The 14,791-nt window shown below is 39.9% G+C and overlaps 2 protein-coding genes across 2 annotated transcripts in view; both read right to left on the reverse strand.

Annotated features, from left to right (window-relative positions):
• LOC114643527 (gastrula zinc finger protein XlCGF57.1-like) overlaps positions 1-14,791 on the reverse strand; it is a 318,307-nt gene that overhangs the window by 302,284 nt on the left and 1,232 nt on the right. The window lies entirely within an intron of this gene.
• The window catches only part of LOC114665298 (gastrula zinc finger protein XlCGF57.1-like), a 37,621-nt gene that overhangs the window by 21,673 nt on the left and 1,157 nt on the right, over positions 1-14,791 (reverse strand). Inside the window, exon 2 of the mRNA XM_028819780.2 lies at positions 5,329-5,793. Within this exon, the coding sequence (XP_028675613.2) occupies positions 5,329-5,722 (394 nt within the window). The 5' untranslated portion in view covers positions 5,723-5,793. The remainder of the gene's footprint in view (positions 1-5,328; positions 5,794-14,791) is intronic.

The following is a 14,791-nucleotide window of genomic DNA, read 5'->3' on the forward strand; positions in this document are numbered from 1 at the left end:
CATATGAACTTAAAAGGTTTAAATAAAACAGAAATATATATTTTATTTTTACTTGGTTAACTTGTGGAGGGTGTATCCTGTAGCAAAGCCCTAACTGTTTTCGTGAAAGCCCGTTTCAGTCAATAAGTCTTATGTGTGTGTTTATGTATGTGTGTATATATATGTAGATATGTAGATATGTATATATATGTATATGTATATAAATGTTTATGTGTGTGTGTATATTATATATATATATATATATATATATATATATATATATATATAAAAGACAGCAACACTTATAACAATGACAACACAATTACATTGACAATCATGTTACGTTATTTTTAAAATGTTTCCTTTTTTTTTTCATAACCTCTTTAACACACTACTTCTCTGCTGCGAAGCGCGGGTATTTTGCTAGTATATATATATATATATATATATATATATATATATATATATATACACACATACATACATATACACACATACATGCAGTTTCAATAACATAGAAATCAATATAAATATTAACATCATTATCATATGAGAATATCAAGTAATATAAAAGAAGTACATTTCATATAAATATAAATTATTAAACAGTAAAATCTTCTTCTGTAATTTGCTACCGTGGCAATTTGTGTGTCTGTCCAGGATTTTAAATCACCTGTAGCTCGCAAACCGTTTCACCTATTGACTTGAAATCTGGTACACATATAGTACGTCACGTGTACTATCCGCTTTATGGGTGATGATTGTATTACTCTTTTTATGTTTATTTTATTTTATTGTAGAATCAACTCCTATCTGCGCACACCAGGGCGGCCGTGGGCGGATGCGTATGGTGTATTCACTCCATGTTATCGTGCATTGCGCTGTCACTGGTATTTTGATAAAAGAATTTGAACAACATATAAGAAGCGTATAAATTATTAAACAGTAAAACATTAACATTTAAGAAGTAAAGTTAGATTAAGTACTACTGCAGTGCCCTCGGGTATACCTCATTTTTTGTTTGTCCATTACATGCTTAAATGTATACATTTTTTGGTGTACCTACCCGAGAACACGCGACATATAACCGAGCGTGGGAGAAGCATGGATTTTAAACACGCGTTGAGTTCATCTGCTGGTCTCCCTCGTGGAATAACTGGTAATGTTTGAATAAAATCTACAGCGAGTAAAACGACATTACCTCCTATTTTTTTTTTACGATCTCTGAGATGTTGCTTTTTTCGGTTCAAGGCTTCATAAGCTCTTTTATGTTGTATGGTGTACTTATCCCAAACCATCATCTTTGAATGTTGCAAGACTTTCGCCTTGTATGTAGATCGGGGTAATTACATTCATTGCATTCCTAGTCTGAATCACAATCTGATTGTATGGGTGGTTACCTGGCACTGTAGGGTTGCCACCCGTCCTTTAAAATACGGAATCGTGCCGCGTTTGAGAATGAAATTGCGCGTCCCGTTTTAAATCAATACTGGACGGGATTTATCCCGTATTTTTTTTATCATTTTTTTTTTTAAAGCAGCGTCTCATGCAAATCATCCCACACGCATTTTATGAAGATGCCTCCTTTCCTACTTTTGATTGGGCAATACTTGATGTCATCGTTAGTTTGATTGGTCTTTTTAACTGTCCAGTGAGGAGGGCGTGTCTTTTAAGTAGAGTCTGGAAAGTGTTGGCACTGAGATGTGGCGTCAGCGCCAGAGTTGAAGCCCCTAATGTTGCGGTCAGCAAGTCGGCTAACATCCGCCATGTGCCGTCTTTCAGTTGCGAGAAGCAGATCATAGAATGGTTGAAACTGTTGCCCCTAACGTTGCGCCACGGCGTGTGGTTCGTTTATACCTCGTGTGTTCTCATTAAACTTTTATGTCGCGAATATGTTATTGCAATCCGCAGCGGGAGCGTTTCTATAAACTTAATTTAAACTTACGTTTTACACCGTGCTTTGTTTCCCTTATGAACATGCTTGTATGCTTAACTCGCTCCGTTCTCAATTGTTTAATTAATTTTTTGCTCTTCGCTGTTTGCGGCTGTTCCTCCATTTCCCCCTACTTCGTTCTTTTATCTCGCGAATATGTTATTGCAATCCTTAACGGGAGCGTTTCAATAAACTGATTGAAAATAGTTTTGCATTTACCTTTTTAGTAAAAGGCGAGCTTTTAAGCCTGAGAAATCACCACGTAAATGCACACGTTTAATTGCACGTGTTAATATGTATGCTTACACAGTATTAAAAGACAGTCAAAAATTAACGTCATTTACCTTCGTTCCCGCGTGTGACTCGTGCTGTAAATGTCTTCCTTGTTTTTAGTTCACGTGATTACGTAGGAGGCGTGATGACGCGATACGTGACTCCGCCGCCTCCATTACAGTGTATGGACAAAAAATATGTTCCAGTTATGACCATTACGCTTTGAATTTCGAAATGAAACCTGCCTAACTTTTGTAAGTAAGCTGTAAGGAATGAGCCTGCCAAATTTCAGCCTTTCACCTACACGGGAAGTTGGAGAATTAGTGATGAGTGAGTCAGTCAGTGAGGGCTTTGCCTTTTATTATTATAGATATATATATTTATATATATATATATATATATATATATATAAAATCCAACATCTGTTTGTCTATGCTTTTCACGAGAAAACTACTTAATGGATTTAGATCAGGTTTTATTTCTAGAATTTGCTTGATCATTCCGGTTGATTTTGCAGCTTTCTCATCACACTAAGAATCATAGTTCGCTTTCAGGAGCGATACATTCGCGCTAAGCCGATACAGAGGCTGCGGGCCGAGGGGAGGGGGAAGCGTGACGTTGGGCAGGACCCTCCTCACGGTCCTCTTTCACTAATACATGGGTGGAGCTGCAGGGGATGGCTAGTAAAGAATAAAAGCTCCTATAATAGGCGAAGGAAGGCTCCTAAGTTTGCCTAATGCCCTTACCATGCATCAATCAACTGAGCCACCTGGCCTTCCTTACGCTGGTGTGCTCTCTCTCTCTGTATATTTTGTTATTCCATTTGATCAACTATCACTGGGATTATTTACGAAGAAGGAGCAATTCCCCCAGCTGCTGGACCTTACTCAGGGAGCCACCACCCAAAATTAAAACCCCAAAATGCACATACGTAACAAACACCGGACAATGTAGCAACTCTGATCAAAACACAAAGACTAAACCAATATTCAATAACTAAAATATCAACACAAAACAATCACCCAAACCAAAATGTTACATCAAAACAAAAATGCTGCTGCAGCATTGCTTCTCTTTTGGAGGATATGCTGATCATCTTCAAGCACTGCCATCAGCACCTCTTGCTCAGCTGGCATGAAGGTTACCACCTCCGTTTCTCAGACTTGTAGTCCGTGGTTGATCGTCTGTTCAGCGCTCTAATCATAAGGTCTTACAAAGTTTTATATGAATGTGTGTTAATCCAGATGAACCTATCCATGATTGCATGAGTCAACTGAAATTCGGTGTTTCGGCACTGGCTGATCTGCTTCTGCAAAACTTTGGTACAGTAAGCCAGGATTTGTTTTGAGATCAAGAATTATCGAATCTCTCTTACTGGAACTGGGCTGCAGTCATTTGTCCTTGGCTTTGTGGTGTTAAATAACAAAAATACAAAAATCAGTAGAGCCATAGTATCTTATATATAAATGTCTACATGTGGAAGTGTATATGTCTGTCCAGCCTTGAAGTGCGAGACTACAGCATGAAGCTCAAAGAAAGCGACTGTCAGAAAAGTGAAACTCGCTTAGCCGCTAATACACAACCGAGGTGAGCACATCGGCAAAACAAAACCTCAGAGGAGACAGAAGTTCGCTTAGCTGTTGATAGACAAGAGAGATGAGCAAGTCTGTAAAACGAAACCTCTGAGGAGCCGCTAATACACAACCAATGCGATTGATTGATTAATTGATTGATTGAAGTGCCAGAATCCATGGTTTCTAGGAGCCTGGGCTTATACAGCTAGTCTTATATATAAACGTCTACACGTGGAAGTGTGTGTGTCTGCCTGTCTGGTCCGGAAGAGCGAGGCTACAGCATGAAGCTCAAAGAAAGCGACTCTGTCACCAAAGTGAAACTCGCTTAGCCACATATACTCAAGCGAGGCGAGCAGAGAAAAACTTGCTCAGCCGCTGACAGACAACAGAGGTGAGCATGTCAGCAAAATGTAACCTCTGAGGAGCTGCTAATGCACAACAGATGCGATTGATTGATTGAAGTGCCAGAACCCGTGGTTTCTAGGAGCCCGAGCTTTTTACAGCAGGGGCTTACACAGCTAGTATTTAATAAGAGCTGATCAGGATAGAAGCAAAAGTCAATCCTAGATCCAGGTATCTGGTAAATGTGGGGCATAACTTGCCACCCCCATCCAGAAAGCGGAATTTAAAGATGAAGCTGAATTTAAAGATTTCCAAGATGAAAACAAAAAGAGCAAAATCAACCTACAAAGGACAACCCTTCTTCTGAAGTGGTCCAATCAGAGTGAGGACATCAAACCTATAGAAAATGTGTGGACTCTCATATAGAGGGTGCTGCGTACAGGAGATCCCCAAGATCTTGTAGTTTGACCTCGTCTAGAAATAAATGGAGGAAAGTACAAAACCCAGGAGTGCCAAACTGATTGAGGAAGAGAGTTGATGGTGGAATCAAAAAGGGTAAGGGGAGGGAAGGGGGGCACACTTGAGTAACATTAAGCTAGTAACAGTTTGTCGTTTTTTTTTTTTTTTTTTAATTTGCCTAAAAATTCATTTGTTTTTATACCATAACTAATGTCTTTTAAAAGAATCGTAATGTAGGAAATAAAATGATTTTGGTTTTGCTATTGAGACTTAACATTAACAAAAGATGTCATTTCAATAGGTGTTGTGGTGGACCTCCCACAGAAGGCTAGATGGCAGCCCTTCTGGGTTGCAGCGATGCCTAGGACTCATGAGAATTGGAGTTTGGTGCAGCCCTGTTGGGATCCGTGGGCGCAAGCAGGGGATGCTGTAGCTGCTGTGGAGCCCTAGAGAGCAGATCTTCTGTCAGACCTGGAAGTGCTGCTAGAAATAGGTCATCAAGCACATGGAACACTTCCGGGTGATTTATAAAAGGAGCCAGCAGCCACTACTCTGAGAGCCAGAGTTGGAAGGAGTAGGATGATGCTTGCCGGGGGATAGTGAAGGAAAAAGAAAGAAAAGTGTATGGGACTGTGTTGCTGTGTTTGTGGGAAATGGGGAAGATGTTTCCCACAAGGGAAAAGAGAAAATATAAGCCCAGTGTGCTTTGAACTTGTGTCCCACGCCTGTCTGTGTCAGTGTGTATAGACCTTTTTAGTCTCCACTTACCTTTTCCATGCGGATTTGTAGATGATGGCTGGCCTTCTGCCGTTCTCCATGATGTTTCCCCAGGGATCTGTGTGTCTGAATAAATATCAGACTTCCCGCTGACAAAATGCTCCTCAACAAGACAATTTCTACTTGGAGGGAAGACATATCCTCTTACTCCTCCATTTTGACAGCCAGACTTTGACTGAAAGTCTTCTTTCTTGTCTGGAGTCTTACACTCCTGCAGGTCACTGTGGACAGGCTTCTCTTCAGGCTCATTCTTAATGTTCAACATCCCCTGTTCACAATCCTCATTCTTAATGCAGAGACTCTTCTGCTTAGGGTGGATTTGTCCCCATTCACAGCCAAAATCCTCCTCCTTCATATTCACAGCCCTTTTCTCCAAGGCATTCATGTCCACCTGGCACGTCTCCTCCGTTATATTCACGTAAATTACAGGAAGTGGCAGATTATTTTTCCTCTGGGCTGTGGAAACAAAATATTTTAGCTCAAACAGAATCGCATGAAAAGAAGATCTGAACTCATTTCAGTTTTTTGTTATTGTACCTCCTTAACCAAGTCAACTCAGACAATTTGGAGATAAACTATAGTGAAGATCGAACAATACGGGTACTGCTCAGTATGGGGGTCTTTGAAATGACACGCTTGTAGCAGGCGTCATGTGTACTACTGGCCTTTTGTTAGTTTGAGCCTCCTTAATGCACAAATGTCAAACTTCGGGCATGGAGGGCTGCAGGTTTTCATTCTAACCCTTTTCCTAATCAGTGACCTGTTTTCACGGCTAATTAACTCCTTTTCCCTTCATTTTAATAGCCCTGTTTTTAAGGATTCAGTCCTCTGAATTGATTCTTTTCATCGTTAAATGGCAACCAAACAAAAATGAGATGTGAAATGAGCGGACAGATGACCAATAAACTGGGGCTTCAAACTCCAACCAGTTTCTTAATGAGGAACCGAGTCTTGCTGTTAATTAAACTCATTATTTAATTGCACAGCTTGATGCTGCTCTCATTCTGCCACAGCAGACATTTCCAAAACTCTTGATAATCTGTTTTTTTCTAAGAACACCGTCAAGATGTTCTGGTGACCTGAGAGATCAGCCTTATTGAGACCTTCACCTTTCTTTATTTTCAGATATTGTGTGATGGGCACAGGTAAGCTGCTCCTTGTTTCATGTCTCAATATTGTTTGGCTGCTAAGTAAGAAGAAAGAAACAACTAAGCAGTCTGAGTCACGTTAATCTCACTATATAGAAGCTGTTGGGATTGTCCTTCCGTCCCGTGAGTGCAAAGCGTAGCGGTATTTCCACTTATCACAGACTTACTACTTGCGGCTTGCCGTACAAAGCGACTCCCATGAGTGCAAAGCGTAGCGGTATTTCCGCATGAGTGCAAAGCATAGCAATATTTCCGCTTATCCCAGACTTACTACTTGCCGTACGAAGCGACGCGATGTGAGCAGAGTTCTGGTGCTCCCATCGTTCCCTTGCTTTTGTGCACGATGCGCTGTAAAAAGAGACAAAATTATGTCTCTGGAAATAATTAATATTGATCTTCTTCTCACTATATAAAAGCTGTCGGGATTGTCCTTCCGTCCCGTGAGTGCAAAGCGTAGCGGTATTTCCGCTTATCACAGACTTACTACTTGCGGCTTGCCGTACGAAGCGACGTGATGTGAGCAGAGTTCTGGTGCTCCCATCGTTCCCTTGCTTTTGTGCACAATGCGCTGGAAAAATAGACAAAATTATGTCTCTAGAAATAATTAATGTTGATGGAGTACAAATGCCTCACCGCGTGGTAAATATCAGGGGAGATGGTGCTTGCTTATTCTCATCTATAGCTTATTTAGTGCATGAAACTCCATCTTTAGCGGTACAGATTCGGGCTGACATTGTACGACATGTTTTAAGTAATTGGTCAAGGTTTCAGCCATTTACAATGATGCCATCAGGAATCTCTTATACAAATGAGCTTCAGTATCTCACTGAAATGTCAAAGTCTCAAACTTATGTTACCATTTCTGAGCTAATTGCAGCGGGAGAGTTGTTCCCCTATGAGTTTCAAGTATATTATTATGGAGTCCTACACTCCAAGTTTGGACAGGCACTCGAGGGGATAAAAAAAACTTAGGAGATGTTATGAATGGGCACTTTGATGTTCTCATTCCCTACACTTACATGCCTGATGTACACATGAAGCGCACACAAATTGAGGATTGTCTCAAACAACAATATGCTCTTACGGTTGAAAGACAGCGTGCTACAGAACGTCAACGCAAGCAAAACTGGCGTAAAAGTTTAACACAAGAACTTCGCCAAGAAACTCGCCGTGCTGATCGTAAAAGGAAACAAAATTGGCGCCAAAACCTAACTCAAGAAGCTCGAGAGGAAACACGGCGTGCTGAACGTGAAAGCAAACAAAGGTACAGGTGAAACCTAAGTCAAGAAGCTCGCGAGAAAATGCGCAAAAGAAATCAAAAACGTTCACAGGATCAACGCAACGAAATTAATGTTGCGAAAAGAGTTCGTAACAGGCCTGGACAAAAATTTGCTTTGGAGGGCATGTCTGAAGACAACATTCTTCAACATGGTTGTGGTATTTTTAATCAAAAATGTACCTTGTGGCGCAAAATTCTTCTCATTAGAAAAAAATACTAGGAACGAATATACTATGTGTTGTAACAACGGAAATGTTAAACTTCAGCCTCAGAGGGAATGTCATTTACTCCAAAACCTGCTGACAGGCATGCATTTACACTCGAATAATTTTATGGCCAATATTCAATCTTATAATAGCTCAATTGCATTTGCATCTGTAGGCGCGAAATTGGCTACCCCTCCTGGATGCGGTCCATATTGTTTTAGAATTCATGGATCCATTTACCATCGTGCGGGAACATTACATCCTGAAGGTGATGAAAACCAAGTATATGCACAATTGTATGTACTAGATCCAAGTGCAGCAGCAGAGCCAAGGGTTACTAATAAAGAAAATCAAAATTGTCTTCCTGATTTGATGCGAGAACTGAGCGAGTTTATGGCTAATAATGATGATTTAGCAAAACAATACAAACTTCTCTATCAAGTTGAACAAGAAGCTTTACTTGAAGCTCAAAATCGAAACGAGGCACCTCCTGATATAAAAATGACAATCAGGTACAATAAGAAATCTGATATAAGAAGGTACAATCCACAAAGAGTTAATGAAGTGGCTATGATTTTCCAAAGTACAGTTGGGGAACCATCTCACAATTGGGGCATTTTGGTGCATTTAAAATCAAATCAGGACAATCAGATTGTGCCAAAAACCTCAAAGAATCAGTATATGTCACAGATTTTTAGAAGCAATGACATATCCGGTATTTTTTCCTTCTGGTCAGGAAGGATGGCATCTTGATTTGAAAAGTACTAATAATAAAACACTCACACAAATGATGTACTTCGCTTACCAATTGAAAGTATGCGACACGTTTAATCCGTTGCTTCATGGAGGTAAACTAACGCAACAATATTTCGTGGACTCATATGTTAAGATGGAAGCCAATAGGCTTGAGTTCAATAGAAAACACCAAGAGCAATTAAGGGTGTCCTCATATCAAAATTTGAGGCAGGAACTTACTTCAGACTACTTACAAGGCGATTTGTCTATCGGGCAAATGATCGTATTACCATCAACGTTTCAAGGAAGCCCAAGAAATATGCAGCAAAGTTATCAGGACGCTATGGCTATTGTACACAAGTATGGCAAACCAGATCTATTTATTACCATGACTTGCAATCCCAAATGGCCAGAAATTACACAAAATCTTAATGGAACTTCAGTCCAATTTAAACCAGACTTGGTTGCACGTGTTTTCAATATAAAACTTAAAGAACTCCTAAGTGATTTATACAAAAAACATGTTTTGGGAAAAGTTATTGCAAATGTTCATATAATCGAATTTCAGAAAAGGGGACTGCCACATGCTCATATTTTGTTAATATTAGATAGAGCATCGAAACTAGAAACTCCTGAGCTTATTAATAAAGCAGTATGTGCAGAATTACCTGAATTAATTGAGAAACCCAGGTTATATGAAATCGTAACTAAAAACATGATTCATGGTCCCTGTGGAGCAGAATTTCCCAACACTTCCTGCATGGATAATATCAAAGGGTGCACAAAAAGTTTTCCAAAAGAGTTTCAACTACAAACGGACCCAGAAAAAAAAGGGTATCCACTTTATAGGCGGTGTGAAGGAAGGAGTATGCGTGGTTATAAATGGCAGGACAGTTAACAATCAATGGGTCGTTCCATATAATCCTTACTTACTGCTCAAGTATAACTTGTCACATAAATGTTGAAGTGTGTGCATCTACTCAAAGCATAAAATATCTCTTCAAATACGTTTACAAAGAAAATGATTGTGCAAATGTAGACCTAACTGAGCGAATTGCCCGTGATGAGATCAAAACGTATGTGGATTCAAGATATGTCAGTTCTCCTTTTGCAACATAGAGAATTTTTGGATTCCACATGCATGAACGCAGTCATGCTATTGTGCGCCTCCAAGTGCATTTACCAGAACGACAATCTGTCGTTATTAGACAAGGCAATGCTGCAGAGGCACTTGAAAGGGCTAAAACCAAGGACACAACCTTAACTGCATGGTTTAAACTAAACCAAACAGATCCAAATGCAAATCAATATTTCTATTATGAAATACTTGAAAATTATGTGCTTAAAAACAAAAAATGGTCAGGATACGTGGAAGCCACATCAGAAAGGACACGATTCTGTTAAAGGCCGAATGTACTCTGTCAATATGAAAGACACGGAAAGGTATTTCCTACGGCTGCTCCTTTTACATATATCAGGAGCTAAAAGTTTCGAAGACCTTAAAACTTCATGAGACCAAGTGTATGCAACTTTTCAAGAGGCTGCAAAAATCAGAGGCTTGACAGAAAATGCTGAAATCTGGAACAAAACTCTTACTAATGCAAGCTTGGTATGTATGCCTAACCATCTTCGTGAGATATCTGCATATATGTTAGTTTTTTGTTCTCCTGCAAATCATGAACGCCATAGATGAAGGAGGAAAATATACTTATACACAACTTTAATAAGTACCTTATGAGGAAGATCTGAAACTGCACATGCTTGTGCTTCTACTGGCATTGCTGCTAATTTACTTCCAAGTGGACAAACATATCATTCAATGTTTCGCTTAGGAATAAATATTTTGGAGACAACAGTTTCCGCAATTACGCCTCGCTCAGAAGTGGCAAAATCCCTCAGAGAATCTAAATTAGTTGTGTGGGATGAATCCACTATGGCATCTTCACACGCATTAAATTCAGTGGATAGATTGATGCGGGATATAAATTCCAGTGAGCACTTTCCTTTTGGGGGTAAAGTGTTTGTCCTTGGAGGAGACTTCAGGCAAATATTGCCGATTGTACCTCATGGCACCAGAACAGCCATTGTTGAAGCCTGTATAAAGTATAGCAAAAGCTGGAAGAACTTCCATACTTTCAAATTGATCAAGAACAACCGATCGGTTGATAGAGAATTCAGTGATTGGTTATTAAAACTTGGAGAAGGAATGCTAACTAATGATGTTGGCCTAGATGAAGAACTAATAGAAGTACTACCAAGCATGCTGTGCCAAGGTGACATAGTAAAGGAGATCTTTGGGGATAAACTTCATGTTGCAGATATCACCAACTTTGCGAATAAGTTTATACTAACTCCAATCAACAAAGATTGTAATGAACTAAATGAGAAGGTACTGAATTTATTAGATAGTGAATGTGTTACATACTTAAGCCATGACTGAATATTAGATGGCACTGATGAAGATCATTCCAATTATCCAAGAGATTTTAAACAGTTTGAACCTTTCTGGAAATTCATCACTCTAATTGAAATTGAAGAAAGCTACCATTGTAATTCTCATTCGAAATCTGAGGAGCGGTCTGTGTAATGGAACACGACTAATTACTCGAGATTTACTGCCTAATATTTTAAAGGCAGAAGTGTTGACTGGCACTGCTAAAGGGGAAGTAGTATTTCTTCCTAGAATTATACTGGATACTACCGACGGATTGCCTGCTGTTCTTCGAAGAAGACAGTTTCTAGTAAAGGTGGCATTTGCAATGACAATACATAAATCGCAAGGACAAACTGCTGATAAAGTTGGAATATATCTTCCATGACCAGTATTTGGCCATGGTCAGCTCTATGTAGCATTTTCAAGAGCAAAGCGCTCTGAGGACGTAGTTGTCCATGTAGTGGACACTCCACAACAGGGAAAACTGATAAAAGGCACTAATAGAGTTTTCACACCGAATATAGTATTCAAGGAATTTTTCGAAATTTTATAGAACAAAAGATTAAATTTCGTCGCAAAAATAACAGAAACTATACACATTGTGATATGTGGCCGGCCTTTAATCCTGGCCAATACCCCCAGGCCGCCAGGTGGAGCCATTCCTGCAGCATGGAGGTGCCCTGAATGCCAGCAGGGAATACTGGACAATGCAGCTTTTATTCCCAGCCCTGTTGGATACCTTGGGGCCCGCTAGAGGACGCTGCAGGGAGGCACAGAGACTATTTGCTTTACGCCCAGGAAGTACGTCAGAGTCACGTAGGGAACAATGTGCTTCCTGGGTGAAGAAAAGAAGGATTTTTTATCTGACCCGGAAGTGTTCCAGGTCACATGGACAGAGAGGGTGAAACGCTTCCAGGTCAAGGACTATAAAAAGGACACTGAAATACCAGAGCGTTGAGCTGAGCTGGTTGGAAGGGTGGCAACGTGTCTGGGAGTGGAGGATTGTATTGATTATTGATTAATTATATGAGTATTGTGGAGTGTAGGTGCTTTGTGCACTTTATTATTGTCCAAATAAATAATTATTGGACTTTTACCTGGTGTCTGAAGAGTGGTCAGAGGGTTCAAGGGGTCGAGAGGACCTCAAACTGTCACAACATATACATATATATACTGTACATACATACATGCATACATACATACATACATATATTACATACGGGTGCTGGTCATAAAATTAGAATATCATGACAAAGTTGATTTATTTCAGTAATTCCAGTCAAAAAGTGAAACTTGTATATTAGATTCATTCATTACACACAGACTGATGTATTTCAAATGTTTGTTTCTTTTAATGTTGATGATTATAACTGACAACTAATGAAAGTCCCAAATTCAGTATCTCGGAAAATTAGAATATCAGTTAACACCAATGCAAAAAGATTGTTAGAAATGTTGGCCAACTGAAAGGTATGAACATGAAAAGTATGAGCATGTACAGCACTCAATATTTAGTTGGGGCTCCTTTGGCCTGGATTACTGCAGCAATGCGGCGTGGCATGGAGTCGATCAGTCTGTGGCACTGCTCAGGTGTTATGAGAGCCCATGTTGCTCTGATAGTGGCCTTCAGCTCTTCTGAATAGTTGGGTCTGGCGTATTGCATCCTCCTCTTCACAATACCCCACAGATTTTCTATGGGGTTAAGGTCAGGCGAGTTTGCTGGCCAAACAAGAACAGGGAAACCATGTTCCTTAAACCAGGTACTGGTAGCTTTGGCACTGTGTGCAGATGCCAGGTCCTGTTGGAAAATGAAATCTGCATCTCCATAAAGTTCGTCAGCAGCAGGAAGCATGAAGTGCTCTAAAACTTCCTGGTAGACAGCTGCGTTGACCTTGCACCTCAGAAAACACAATGGACCAACACCAGCAGATGACATGGCACCCCAAACCATCATTGACTGTGGAAACTTTACACTGGACCTCACGCAACATGGATTCTATGCCTCTCCTCTCTTCCTCCAGACTCTGGGACCTTGATTTCCAAAGGAAATGCAAAATTTACTTTCATCAGAGAACATAACTTTGGACCACTCAGCAGCAGTCCAAAGGCGAGACGCTTCTGACGCTGTCTCTTGTTCAAGAGTGGCTTGACACAAGGAATGCGACAGCTGAAACCCATGTCTTGCATACGTCTGTGCGTGGTGGTTCTTGAAGCACTGACTCCAGCTGCAGTCCACTCTTTGTGAATCTCCCCCACATTTTTGAATGGGTTTTGTTTCACAATCCTCTCCAGGGTGCGGTTATCCCTATTGCTTGTACACTTTTTTCTAGCACATCTTGTCCTTCCCTTCGCCTCTGTATTAATGTGCTTGGACACAGAGCTCTGTGAACAGCCAGCCTCTTTAGCAATGACCTTTTGCGTCTTGCCCTCCTTGTGCAAGGTGTCAATGGTCGTCTTTTGGCCAACTGTCAAGTCAGCAGTCTTCCCCATGATTGTGTAGCCTACAGAACTAGACTGAGAGACCATTTAAAGGATTTTGCAGGTGTTTTGAGTTAATTAGCTGATTAGAGTGTGGCACCAGGTGTCTTCAATAATGAACCTTTTCACAATATTCTAATTTTCCAAGATACTGAATTTGGGACTTTCATTAGTTGTCAGTTATAATCATCAACATTAAAAGAAATAAACATTTGATTAAACATCAGTCTGTGTGTAATGAATGAATCTAATATACAAGTTTCACTTTTTGATTTATTTCAGTAATTCCGTTCAACTTTGTCATGATATTCTAATTTTATGACCAGCACCCGTGTGTGTGTATATATACACACACACACATTATATATATATATATATATATATAAAATTATATACACACACACACACACATATATATATCTATACTAATAAAAGGCAAAGCCCTCACTGACTGACTCACTCATCACTAATTCTCCAACTTCCCGTGTACGTGGAAGGCTGAAATTTGGCAGGCTCATTCCTTACAGCTTACTTACAAAAGTTAGGCAGGTTTCATTTCGAAATTCTACATGTAATGGTCATAATTGGAACCTGTTTTTTGTCCATATACTCTAATGGAGGAGGCGGAGTCACGTATCGCGTCATGACGCCTCCTACGTAATCACGTGAACTAAAAACAAGGAAGAGATTTACAGCACGAGTCAAACGCGGGAACGAAGGTAAATGACGTTAATTTTTGAGTGTCTTTTAATACTGTGTAAGCATACATATTAACACGTGCAATTAAACGTGCGCATTTATGGGGTGATTTCTCAGGCATAAAAGCTCGCCTTTTATCAAACGCGGGAACAAAGGTAAATGACGTTGTTGAGTGTCTTTTAATACTGTGTAAGCATACATATTAATATGTGCAATTAAACATGTGCATTTACTGGGTGATTTCCCAGGCTTAAAAGCTCGCCTTTTATTAAAAAGGTAAATGCAAACTCTTTTCTTTCTGAAGGGCACAAACCACATTAGACTTCATGCTCAACAGTAAGCTCAGCACACAGCTTGGTCATATTACAACCGGAGGGGCGAACTAACAACGTGGTATACAAAGAGATCCTTAAATAATTATTGATTCATTTTCCCTCAGTTTAAAAAGGTTTACTTTTCTTCTTAATAAAAATTT

The sequence above is a fragment of the Erpetoichthys calabaricus genome, chromosome 1, assembly GCF_900747795.2.
Source record: "Erpetoichthys calabaricus chromosome 1, fErpCal1.3, whole genome shotgun sequence".
Taxonomy (NCBI): Eukaryota; Metazoa; Chordata; class Cladistia; order Polypteriformes; family Polypteridae; genus Erpetoichthys; species Erpetoichthys calabaricus.